The sequence below is a fragment of the Odontesthes bonariensis genome, chromosome 8 (genome assembly GCF_027942865.1).
Source record: "Odontesthes bonariensis isolate fOdoBon6 chromosome 8, fOdoBon6.hap1, whole genome shotgun sequence".
Classification (NCBI taxonomy): Eukaryota; Metazoa; Chordata; class Actinopteri; order Atheriniformes; family Atherinopsidae; genus Odontesthes; species Odontesthes bonariensis.
In genome coordinates, this window is record NC_134513.1 from 17,073,932 (window position 1) to 17,086,404 (window position 12,473).

At 40.1% G+C, this 12,473-nt stretch overlaps 2 protein-coding genes across 2 annotated transcripts in view; one reads left to right on the plus strand and one right to left on the minus strand.

The window, feature by feature from the left end:
• Positions 1 to 566: 566 nt before the first annotated feature.
• nopchap1 (NOP protein chaperone 1) lies at positions 567 to 3,802 on the minus strand. The gene is made up of 4 exons (XM_075471960.1): positions 3,625 to 3,802; positions 2,901 to 2,975; positions 2,645 to 2,778; positions 567 to 1,318 (listed from the first exon to the last, which is right to left on the minus strand). The coding sequence occupies exons 1-4, from the start codon at positions 3,737 to 3,739 to the stop codon at positions 1,145 to 1,147; spliced, it is 498 nt and encodes a 165-aa protein (XP_075328075.1). The 5' UTR covers positions 3,740 to 3,802; the 3' UTR covers positions 567 to 1,144.
• A 732-nt stretch (positions 3,803 to 4,534) lies between these two features.
• Positions 4,535 to 12,473, plus strand: part of slc41a2b (solute carrier family 41 member 2b) — a 32,894-nt gene continuing 24,955 nt past the window's right edge. Inside the window, exons 1-3 of the mRNA XM_075471961.1 lie at positions 4,535 to 4,620; positions 5,372 to 6,038; positions 11,965 to 12,072. Coding sequence (XP_075328076.1) covers positions 5,496 to 6,038; positions 11,965 to 12,072 — 651 coding nt within the window. The 5' untranslated portion in view covers positions 4,535 to 4,620; positions 5,372 to 5,495. The remainder of the gene's footprint in view (positions 4,621 to 5,371; positions 6,039 to 11,964; positions 12,073 to 12,473) is intronic.

Below are 12,473 nucleotides of genomic sequence, written 5' to 3' on the forward strand. Positions count from 1 at the left end.
TTTGTAATGGTGAATTTAGTTAGTTGTATTGCCAACTTAAAAGAAACAGAAATTGTAAATTGTGATCTACTAATTGAATCCTATAGATATATATTCAGAAATTTGAAAGCGAAAAAGCCTTTGCCTTATTTTCCACATTATTCAATGAAGGTATACACACAAATTAATATAATACCCAGTATTTCAATGTAACAAGAGAACAGTGGTGGTTATCTCTTTATTTTATCTCCATCTATTCTTTTTGTCACCTATTTCCAACAGTTTCTTCAAACATCCTAACTGCAGACATTCTCTCTTCCCTTTCTCTGTAAATATTTTTTTTAAAACAAGGACAAAAAGGAGTATTTCATATATTTTTGACACTGTATTTGTCATAAGAAAACGTGTATCTATTGTATTGACTAAAGACACCAGCTAGAGCTTTTTATGCATCAGTAATGTGAAAAATCTGTGAAATTAGTTTTGTGAAAAGGCAGCAAGGGCTATGAAGCAAGTATTGTCTCTTTCATTCTCTACTGAAATGGAAAGATATGTACCCTCAATAAACCTGTCTTCTTGCAGCAATATCAGTGTTGGGTATCAAATGCCATTTTTATTTAAAAAAAAAAGTCTGCATGATTTATTATTTGACACAAGGAGTTAACAGGATTATTTTTGACAGACTCACACTTAAGCATGAAGCAATTCATTTAGCATTAAGTTAACCAGAATGAATAAACTGAGATGTAGCTGGATTTGTTTTCCCATCTTTCTTTTTCTAATTCCGACTCATGAAGCAAAGATGGTTTGTTGCAAAAAAAAAAAAAAAAAATCATACAAGAACATACACGAGCACATGAAAACAGCTGACAAAAACAATCCGATCCAAATTTTTTTGCATCCAAACAAGTACACAGAGAGGTCACACGCTCCAGAAATGAGGTGATAGCATCTGTTCTTGCTCCTTTGCGTGTACGAACAAAAAACACGTATTTAACATTTTTCTCAAAGGAATAAGAAAAGTCTGTAAGTCTCCACAAAAGAGCTTTCTGCTCACTGTCTTTTGTGCCCATCAAGGATAATGACAAAAAATTCTGTGAGGTAGTTTTTCAAATACCACCTCACGTTGAGAAGAAACTCAACCAAGTCCGTCTGGCTGAATCGTCTACTCCCTCTGCTGTTCCAGAACCTGGATGTTGGCTTTCTTCGTTTTGCCTTTGCGTCCAGGTAGTTTGAGGGTCTCCTCAGTGACCCCGCTGTTATCAGTCTCAGAGTCTGATGTCTCCTCATCATCCTCAGAACTGCTGTCTGACCCATCAAGTTCCACCAGTGCAACATCCTGGGGGACACGAGGAAGAAATCACACAACTCAGGCAAACCCTACAATAAAATAAAGTCAAAAACAACTAAAAGGACTGCTGTAAAATGCTAAACTGTACAGTACAGGGCAAACATTTTAGCCACCTTGAATGGATACGTTCTGATCTATTACCTTAGGTGGAAGAGCTACTAAGAAATGTTCCTGTAATCGAATGAAAGTAGTTTTCCGAGTAAAAGTCAGCTACATTTTTTGCACACTTTACATATGTAGTATGCTTAACTGTGGGGGTAAAAAATAAAGTATTTTTCCCAACAATCCTCAGAGAATATGCAAAATGTCATGAAATTTAAATCTTTCCAGAGAAAAATAATTAAAATCATTTTAGTCATCTAGTTTTCAGACCCTGATTTTGTACCGTCTGGGTTGTGTTTTTAACTACAGTGTAGTAACGCAAATACGACATTTACAAGGCCAACTTTAGGTGATAACTAGCAACCACCACAACCACTAACCTGATGCTTTCTGCCATCCTTTTTTTTTCTCTGCTCTCAAAAACTATGCTGGTTGGCTTTGGGAATGATGTTTTTTCTCTCACTTTGCGGAAAAGATCGAATCCAGCTATTACACTACTTTATATTTTTGTTTAATATTTGCTTTTACAGCTAAGCAAAATCAGACAGAAGCCACATCGCTGAAGCTTGTGTATGACTTAAAATCTGTTTATGAACATATGCAGCTGTAAATGATTTTTAATGCACACATTTTGGACTGAAACGATGTTTCTGAGATAGTGCTCAAATGATGAAATTATGAAACAGCTGCTGTACTTCCAGGCTGCCATCAGATGCCACAGCTCTTGCTCAGTGAAGAACCCAAAGCTTCATTTTCGGTACAAAAGAAAATTTCTTTACAAGGCTTCGTCCACCCATCCATCTACTGTTTTGTTTATATATATATATATGTTTCAGACAGATTCACACTTAAAATCTCAGGTGTTAAAATGACTTAAAAATGTGACACACACTTGGCATGGGTTTTCATTAGGTCGCCAAGCTGAAACCGCTTCTACAGTCTACGTCACTATGGTAAGTGTCAAAGACACCCAGCATAATGGAAGAAAGGTGTGACACGCCCCCCACCCCCAAAAGAAATCAAAAGTGTGAGAGTTCTGTAACATCACCAAGGACAATTCCATATGTGAACTAGTGAAACCAAACATTGAACCACTGATCGTCAACCCGGTGAATAACAGCTTTAGATCCTGAGTTACATTTGCCCCTTTTTTTTTTCGTGCCTTTAATACAATACCTGGATTTGTGTTTTCCTTAATAGAGTGACACTCACCATCTCTATGACCCTTTCAGCTTCCTCCACGCACTCTATGTCAAAGCGTCCAGCGGGAGCCTCGTCTATTTGCTGCTTCAATTTTTCATTGGCCTCCGCCATCTGAGGCAGGAAGTTCTGCAGCCGCTCCAGCACTGATGTACAGACAAATCAAACAAAAACATAGACATTTGGTTTGAAATGCTACTCGTTCTTGGTCTTCCTAAAAGTAAACATATGGCTTAAGCTAGTAACGAGGTGGGATCCGAGTTCTCACCGCTGCTTCTCGGAACCCTCTCTGTTTGCAGGGATCTGCCAGCCTTTGGTTTGAGAAGAAGCTTCTCACTGAGATCTAGTAACACAGCAAACAAGTTAACACTTTGTAAAAGCAAGTCCTATGAAAACTAATTGAAATTTAAAGGTATGATTTCATGTATAAACATGTGTTAAAAGAGTTGAGCTGAAAGCAACAAAGTGATCAGAGTATAAAAACAGATAGAGCATAAATAAATCAATCAAAACGACACAGATTTGTTTGATAGAGATCCTGGACTTTGTTACTAAGACTAGACTCCTCTCATGAACAATGTTTTGGAAACATCACTGGAAATAAGCCACAGTACTACCTCAATGAATAAATGCAAACTGCAGTAATTCATTTTAAGGAAATAAAACAAAATGCAAACACTGAGACGCCAGAGTACACAGCAATAACGGAGAAGCAAATTAGAGAAAGAGCATGGCAAATTTGAACAGCGTCGACTCACATAGTCACAGCTGTATTTAAAATATCTTAATTGTAAAATACTTTTTTTTTTCTTTCAAACAACAAGTTAAAAAAAAAAAGGTTTTTATTAATAAGTTTCGTTGGTCTCGAAACTTATATGTTGACAACTAAGTTAGCTAGCTTTTTGGTGCAACAAGGTTAAACTACAGTTCGTTATCGTTCAAACTCTCCGAACACTTTGATATTTAACAAAAAAAACAAAAAACATTCAAACCTCCGCCACTGCCACATGAAAGTAGAGCCTGTGAACTCGTTTTCTTCGTATCTAATTCCATTTTGAGAAAGGCACAACTTGATTTACCCCAACATGCGTATGATGAGATCAACATCCGGTTCAAAGTTCAAGACATGACTGAAGGCGTTTATGGTTTATACACTGCCCTCTACTGTGTGGGAGAAGCTCACAAGATCAGTTACTACATCTGGCTGTAAATACACACACACGTGACTAAACTGTTGCTAGAATCAATTAAAAATGATAATAATAATAATAATAATAATAATAATAATATATTTTATTTATAAAGCACTTTACATCAATTTAATGACCTCAGAGTGCTACATTTTAAAACTAGCAAAAAAAACAGTAAAATAGTATTAAGATAATTCAGGCAAACTAAAGGCTTTTCTAAAAAGGTGAGTTTTTAGGCCTTTTTTAAAAAATTACGTGTTAAATGAATTGTTTTTTCTTACACTTCAAACCAGTTCATTGGTTTGAAAAACAACTTACAGTAGCCGTATTTTGAGTTTGCTCTCTGCATTTGAGTGGCACTTCTTGTTATGTCCAGAAAGAATATTAAGTGTTAATAGGGTTAGTAAGAGGTTTCACTCACAATCGCTTTTTGATATTCAATAAAAAAAAAATACTGTTACATGGTTACTTAATCAACGCCTCTTGAAAGTGAAATGTTTGTTTACCTTTGTTACTAAATCAACATTAGAAATGTATGCGTCATAATTCAATCAAAAATGTTATCAATTCAAACAGGAATTATCAAAAACTTGTGGGAACTATTTATACACTACTGCACATGTCTTAACGTAATGTTGTTATTTGGAGAAAAAAAAACTTTTTCGTCCACGAGTCATTCATCACTTCTCTTTTGACGATCTTTGTTGGCACTCTTTGCTCTGACGCGGAGCTCGTTCGCTGCCTGTCAAGGAAGACTTGCATCTCTACTCCCGGTTGAAATTCCTCCGTAGCCTAAAGGTAACTTGGGGAAAAGAGGTGGAAAATAAAAAACTGAGGACTTTAATAAGTATTCAGTTTTTTTATTCTATTTAACCACCAATTTTAGCTAGTTTTCTTCTGGTTTACGCACAATGTTAAGCAAGCTGGCAGCTTACCTGCTTCTTACTGTTTTGATTCCGATACGGCTAGCTAACATCACCGTGTTGCTTAGCTAACGCGATAAACAAGAAGCCAGCGTTTGTTTTTGTTTTTTTTGCTCTGTGAATAAATCAGTTACTATTTTCTCCGGTGATAGTAGATATTCAACAGAATCGCTACCATAATGTGATTAATTGAGACTGATGGGAGTTGTTAAAGGCCCGAACGAATGATGAAGTGCAAAGCTGGACAAAAACATAATCTCACTAACGCTGTAACTGATTTTAGGTAAATAGTGAACAAACGAAAACAATACTGTGTGTCGAAATGTGCTTTTTGATCTGTCTTCGTTAGTCCTCTTCAAGTTCAGAGAAATATGCATTTTAATATACTGAAAATTCTGGATGTACAGTAGTTTTTGTTAGTCCCCAAAGTGATTAGAAGTTGGTGTGAGAATACATTTTTAAAAAGTTAGTGGGTTCTGTTTATCTTCTTAGTTTGACTTCAGTGTGGAAAACTGCTGCATTACTTAAGACAAATGCAGAGAAAAAAAATGTATCGTCACTGTTTTTTTGTTGTTTTTTTCCCCTTTTTCTCATCTAATCACTTTAATTGTTTATTTTCCCTCCAGTGATGCACACCTGAAGCCAGCGTGAGCATGGATGTTGCAACACAGCTACTTTGACTGTACTATTTTTGAGACTGCCCTCCGATTGGATGCCAAGAAATGAGACACTGCAGTCCTAGATCCCATCATGAGCATCGAGAACTTTGGAGGAGCTTTAGGAGAGTCCCTTGGCTCTAACCTGACCGTGCGTATGAACGGGGCAGGTGGCGGGTGGAGTGCTTTCTCCCTGAAACCTGTGTCCTCAGCGCGCACTGCCTCGGTTTTCCAAACTATGGTCCCTACTGGCTACACAAAACTACAGGACGAGCGATTGGCCATGGCGGATCTCGGAGCTAAACCTGAGGCTTGCTCGCTACAGAACGGCTACAGACAGGACACATCTCATATAGATGGCCGACGGATCGTTGACCGGGCCTCTCGGTCCTCTGTGACTTTGTCCGACTGCGGAGATGGAGGCTACTCTGAGACGGAGCCCATGCTGCCCGAGAGGAGACTCTCTGGCGAGGAGGCAAATGAAGAGGAGGAAGAAGATGAGGAGGAAAGGCTGGGATTGGATGTGCTGAATATGCCCAAGGAGTCCCCGCTCGCCATGGCGTTGCAGATTTTGTTGCCTTTCCTTCTCGCTGGCTTTGGAACTGTTTCAGCTGGAATGGTGTTGGACATTGTGCAGGTAAGCTCAGCTACAACACAACCATTATTCAGCAACCGGAGAAGCCTTAAAGCCTTTAAGCATTCTTATTACATTTTGAGTCTCAGTGACCACTCAGTGGTCATTGTTCTGTCAACACAGTATTTTGTTAGTTAGGTGACGTGTCAGACCGTGTAGTCATCACCTAACAAAGTATACCCCTGGTGAAGTTAAGATGAAGGGTTACTTGAGGCTAATATGTATTTCATTCATGTGTCAGTCGTTTTGAATCTCAAAAATATTTTCCAGATTCAAATTTTAAGTGTGACTATTCTTAAAGGGATACAAGGTAGTTTAGCGGCAGTGTAGCGATCTCTATTGGTCAACCTGAAATTCTACACTGTCGTAAAGATGCCCACCTTTGTATTATACACACCCACTAACTAAACATCGTGGTGAATGCTGCCGTTCGTTGTGTTATTTAGTCAGTGCAGTTAGGTCATCTGATTCAAAAGTGTAGACTGCCCACGTAAGATACTATAATCAGAGATTTTCTGTAGAGAGAACTCAAGATAATATGCTATAATACTGTTGCTGGAGGAGGTGGCCACCGGGGACAGCTCTGCTCAGGCTGCTGCCCCCGCGACCCGACCCCCGGACAAGCGGCAGATAATGGATGGATAGATGTATGGATGGACTGTTGCTGATCTTGAATGGGATTCTTCCCTCATCATGGTGTATTCGTGGAGTGATTCCTTTGTATTTGCAGACACTTACAAAAGTTACATCTTAGACAGATGCGCGCAAGCACTACCAACATACACGCCGCAATAAACGCAGACTAGCTCTACACTATTCCGATTACAATCACAAATTAATCAATTTTCATTTGTAGATAACAATTCTTGTTCGGATCAAAACGCTATTCTTATTCTAATCAGGTCAGTCCATGTATTTCTGAAGCTAGGCTACGTCTCGAACTCAGGAGGAATTAGAGCACCATCACCACCTGACTCTTTGCGATCTAAAACGCAGATCACTAAGGTAGATGAACAAGATCACGCTTGGAGAAATTTCACAAAGATGGGAAGTGCCAACATCGAACGTTTCATATTCAGTCTGTGAAAGGCAGAATATGAAACGCTTGGTGTTGGCTCTTCAACACAAGCGAACACATAGCTACAGCTACAGCTAGCATACAGTACCTAGCTAAGTGCCGTAAACACAAACGACTCTTCTCGCGCATCACAACACTTCAGAAGCGGGTCGCTCCTGCCGAAGTTACATATGGGATTTTCAGCATACAGACCCCTGTTGGGAGCGAGACAGGCTTCATTCGCTTACTATTGACTTGTTTAACCTTTGGTAAACTCCTGAAGGCTATAATTTTAGGTGAAAATGCTACCTAGTGCTAGCCTGATAAACCAGCCTAAATGGATTGGATGTCTAATTTAGTCTGGCACTGATCAATGGATACAACGGAACATTGTTGATGAGCACAACCCGTTGTCTTTCAAACCGTGTCTGTGCCTATAGGCCAACGCTCTGACCAATCAGCCAACTGACTGTGACATAGTAAGCGCGACAGAAAGCTTTGGTGGGAGGGGACTCTTCCAAAACTGATGCCAAGCACAGATTCTATAATAGGACAGATACGCCACTCACGGTGCATTTCCGGTTTCCAACGAGGCGATTTTGGTTGCAGTTCCACCCTCTTCCACGTGGGGCGCCCAATTTTGGAGACCAGAATGAATGGAGTCCTATGGAGCTATACGCCCTTTTGTGCCCTTATCTCAAGATATAATTTTTTCTCTAGTAATTCGAATGTTGTTTGTCGAAAAAGGGTGTTTAGAAAATACCCATGGCTGAGTTTTAGATTTTTAGAGCCACTCATTTGCTTAAAAAAAGGATTTGAAGTGTATATGACGTCATACATAGCGGGTCGACCAGCTGTCATTAGCACAATGCTAGCGCGTTGTGGACAACAAGAAGCCAACCTGTAAGAAATCAAAGCGATATATGTACTCGTTCAGTAGATTTTTTACTTGAAACCCATGTTGAGCTCTCAGAAACTACATTCAAATCTGAGCGCTCTTGAGGAGACTTAGGTGAAACTGACCATTTGTAGCATCTAGCTCCATAGGGCCCCATTCATTCTGGTCTCCACCGACGCTCCCAGTGGAATTCTGGTGGAACTGCAGCCAAAAAGCCGGTACAATGGGGCTTAATACAGAGTGGCAAGGCTGTTCGTTATAATGACTGTGTGCCAAGGCTGAATCAAACGAGCACTGTTCCATTGCCGCCGCCATCTTTCTTGTTGTGCTTTCGCTTGTCTATGTTCGCTTCCACTGCCCAACGTCGCACTGCTCTGTCGTCACTCCCTCAAAACCCCGCACAAGAACCCTCTGGCCCGCCCGCGTTGATTCAAAACACATCTCTGCGTTGTGATTGGTTTAGTCGCCATCTGCCAGATTCAGGGCAGTATTTTCAAAATGACAAGTGGATCGAGGCCAGACCCAACCGCAGGCAAAACATTTTGCCGTCCAGCAGTTGGCGCTGGTTTTCCAGGCTAACCTAGTGCCCCTTTAATAGTCAAAATGTTAGTACTCATTGAAAGGGTTTGCTTGCATTATTAAAGGGATAGTTCGCCTCTTTTGACATGAAGCTGTATGACATCCCATATTAACAATATCATTTATGAACATTGACTTACCCCCTGCTGCGTCCTGTGAGCCGAGTTCCAGCCGAGTTTTGGCGTTGATGAAGGTAGTCCGGCTAGTTGGCTGGGGTCCCGAAAATAAAGCGTCTTGCTTCTCAAAACAATATGCGTTCAAAAGAGTAATACATTTGCATCACAAAATCGTTGTGCAGGAAAAAGTCAGACCTCACAATCGCTTGGTGCTATTTCTCTCTCCCTTCGTATCACTACGGGCTGTGTAAACTGTGCAGACCGACGTGCAGACCCAGCAGTAAACACCGTAACAGGTGCGGCTGTCGCTAGGTGGCTGAACGCACTTTGCGTGCGTCTCCAAATAACATTTCTGAAAAGCGGTTGATTTGAAAAGAAAAAATGAACTTTGTCCAGTGGGACGAAAATGCATGTTGTGTGCAAAAACAACTGAAAAGCAGTTTTTTGGGGCACTAGTGGCCTTTAATTGACAGTTGGTAGACGGGGAAGGGGGCAGAGAGGTACGCCAGCTCAACCCAGGAAAGCTGGTTTTATAAAAATTTATAATATTTGAAATCAGCCACGGTATCCTTTTGCTTGCTTGCAATCTTCTTCTTCTTTGATTTTGCTCTCTTGCTGCTGCTTATTTATTCATTTTTGAGAAATCTTGAATGTGCAGAGAATGCACAGTAGCTTTTCTGCATCTCAGACGGAGCTTGTATAGGTTCTTGGGCATGACAGGGATAGACTTTCTACCAGTAAAATGCCGTTTCTTGTATGGAATGAGTAGTCAGAATCGCATTTGATAGCTCTGGAAGAAGTTTAAGATTTGAATTAAAGTTGTTTTCTCAAATGCGCTGCAGTAAGGGCATGTTTTAGAGTCGTTCCGGACAAGTGACACGTAAACGCAAATATCCAACAGCATTTGATCGGAAATTCTTGTGGAGATTTTCCACCTGGACCCCTAGTAGAAACCCAGAAGATCAGTAGGTGACACAAGGTGCAAAACATAACAGCAAGTGTTCCAGGGCATTTATTGCCAGTGTTCGAGTAAATAAATCTGTAAATTGTTTTCCATTTGTTCCTTGCCATTGCAAATATGACACTGCATGTATCTAAGCTTATACAGTGTTTGGGCTTTCTCTGGACCCCTGTCAAATATGACCAATAAGAACATGCTTAGCCATTGTTCCGCAGCTCGCTCTCTATTTGGTGTCCGACAGATAATGTGGGCTACATAGATTATCCGTAAATTCGATGAAAACCTGGTCAGATGTGGACAGGATCCATTCCACTTTGGATGGGGCAGCACTCATTTCTAGTAATATGGGAAAGTTTACTAGCCAATCCGAAACCATGACAAATCAGGGGTTGCATCCGGGATGCAGAGGGCCAGTCTTGCACACTTCACCGAAGCTTCCCCTCCTGCTGCCACGCTCCCAAAACCTCATTAGGACTGCTTGCCTACCTTCCATGATCCTGATCCTCCTGCTGTGGCCACGGTTCTACTTAATGGAATGTAGGAAAATGTTAGCATCACAGAGTCTACCCCACCTAGCTATTAAAACATTCACAGACGTCAAACCACAGGTTTACAAGGAGGAGTGACATCTAACTTGTCGGTCCTGTCCTGTCCTGTGTTGCCTGTCTGTCCTGTATTTCTCTTTGCCTTGTCTGTCTGTTTAATCTCTCTTTTATATTTGTTTTAATAACCTCTATGTAGGTCAAAGTGTCCAAGCAGCTCAGGCAGTGTAAGATGGTAAACATTAAACAACCATCACCACAATTTCTGTGCTTAGCTTGTAGCTTGCTCTAGTTCCCACCTTGGTGTCATTCCTATCACAAGTTGCATTTAAAGGGATAGTTTGCCTCTTTTGACATGAAGCTGTATGACATCCCATATTAGCAACATCATTTATGAACATTGACTTACCCCCCGCTGCGTCCTGTGAGCCGAGTTCCAGCCTCGTTTTGGCGTTGACGAAGGTAGTCGAATTGATGATGTACACACTACAGCGATGATGTGCAGACCAAGAAAGCTTTTTATTTTGAGTTCAGTTGCGTTGTTTGGCATGATAGATTGTGGGAAAAAAAGTATTTTCTTTTCCCACATGTTAATGTGCTGCAACCTAATTGAAACGTGCTGTGAGATTTGACCAAACGGATGATGATCACTGGGGCATTTGAAAGGATCTAAAGATGTCAACGCTGGTGTGAATCTCTCGCATTAATATGACCTTAACCAGCCTATTTTGACTCTGTTTTCCCAATGACATGTAATCAAATTATCAATATTCACTTTACTTTTTGGTCACTTTACTTTTTAGTACTTGCTTTTTCTCTTTTTAAATTTCTTGTTCATGTCTGTTGTTGCTGCTGTGACAAGTGAATTTCCCCGTTGTGGGATAAATAAAGTACAATCTAATCCAATCTAATTGTATCACATGCATTAATGAGGTCTCGCAGTACAAATCCATTCACAAGTGCAAGTCAATTCAATTTCAATAATCCCCAATTTAGTAGTAGTAATAATAATATTAATAATAATGTACTCTGTATGAAATTATAATAAAATTACAGTCATGATATACATATAGCAGTAATAATGTAGAGAATGATAATAATTGCAGTAAAATAATTTTTGGAAATCAGTGTACATTATCATTAAAGATAGGCTGTTGTTACTGATTAATAACAAAATAGAATACAAATCAGCAGACAAACATTTAGAAAGTTGAAGTTTAGCAGACATAGATGTGGTTGAAATGTTCAGAGATTGCCATGAATGGATTGAGACATTGTTTTTTATTAGCTTGGTTACAACTCGGCCAATGATGTCACATACAGCGTGATCAGATAACACAGGTGAACTCTCCCTGTTGGCAATGTGGACAGGAACTCAAAAGTCAACAGCTTCGACATCTGGCTGGCAGAGGCGCCATGACCGAAACTATTCAGCAGAGGAGTGTTGACAGTTGATTTGTAACTCAGTAAACAGGTTTATATAGGGCTCTTGTGTATCTGTTTGCTTAATTATAGACCAACTATGAAGATTAGAATTATTTTGCTTCAGTCAGCCATCAACATGTTATTGACAGGTAATCTCTTTACAATTCTATGAGGTTGAAGCTTTTATTCACTCAGCTACATCATCCTTTATGAGAGCACTTTATGAGTGATGGACAGGTCTTTTAACCCCTTTATCTAATTTATAAGGTAGTATTGGAATTTGAATGCCAAATGAGGTTGACAGTGGGGTAAATGGGATGTGTTTAAAAAATACTTCTTCTGTGTATGCAGCACTGGGAAGCATTTTCTTACATCACAGAGATCTTCATTTTGGTACCTGCTCTCCTGGGCCTAAAGGGAAACCTGGAGATGACCCTGGCCTCAAGGCTGTCCACAGCGGTGAGAGACACACACACACACACACACACACACACACACACACACACACACACACCAGCCCTCAACATAGGCATTCCATGGAAGTATGGTGCACATTACATGACAACAACAGTATGCAGGAACTAAATGTTTTAAAGGGAACCCCGACTGTGAGGACTAATAGACATATTTATGCTTTAATGTTTGCCTTATACTAGAATGTGTTCATGAAGAATTGTTATTTCTTTAAAAATCCCAATTTACAACGCGTATTCTCACTTCGGGCGCAGCCATTGTTTTACCAACGCAATGCTGGGTTGATGACGTTAATCCGTTGCTTTGAGCCCTGAGCCAAGCCGCTCTTTAAGGAGCGAGAAAACCACAATAATACAACATTGTGGTGCTTTTGGGTGTAATTTTCA

Bases quoted from the DNA above. Each gene is read 5' to 3' on its own strand.
- nopchap1 (XM_075471960.1), bottom strand. From the start codon at position 3,739: ATGTTGATCTCATCATACGCATGTTGGGGTAAATCAAGTTGTGCCTTT. The intron at 2,779-2,900 runs GTGAGAACTCGG...TCTGTACATCAG, and splicing joins GAGGGTTCCGAGAAGCAGCG to TGCTGGAGCGGCTGCAGAAC. The intron at 1,319-2,644 runs GTGAGTGTCACT...CGTGTCCCCCAG, and splicing joins CTGAAAGGGTCATAGAGATG to GATGTTGCACTGGTGGAACT.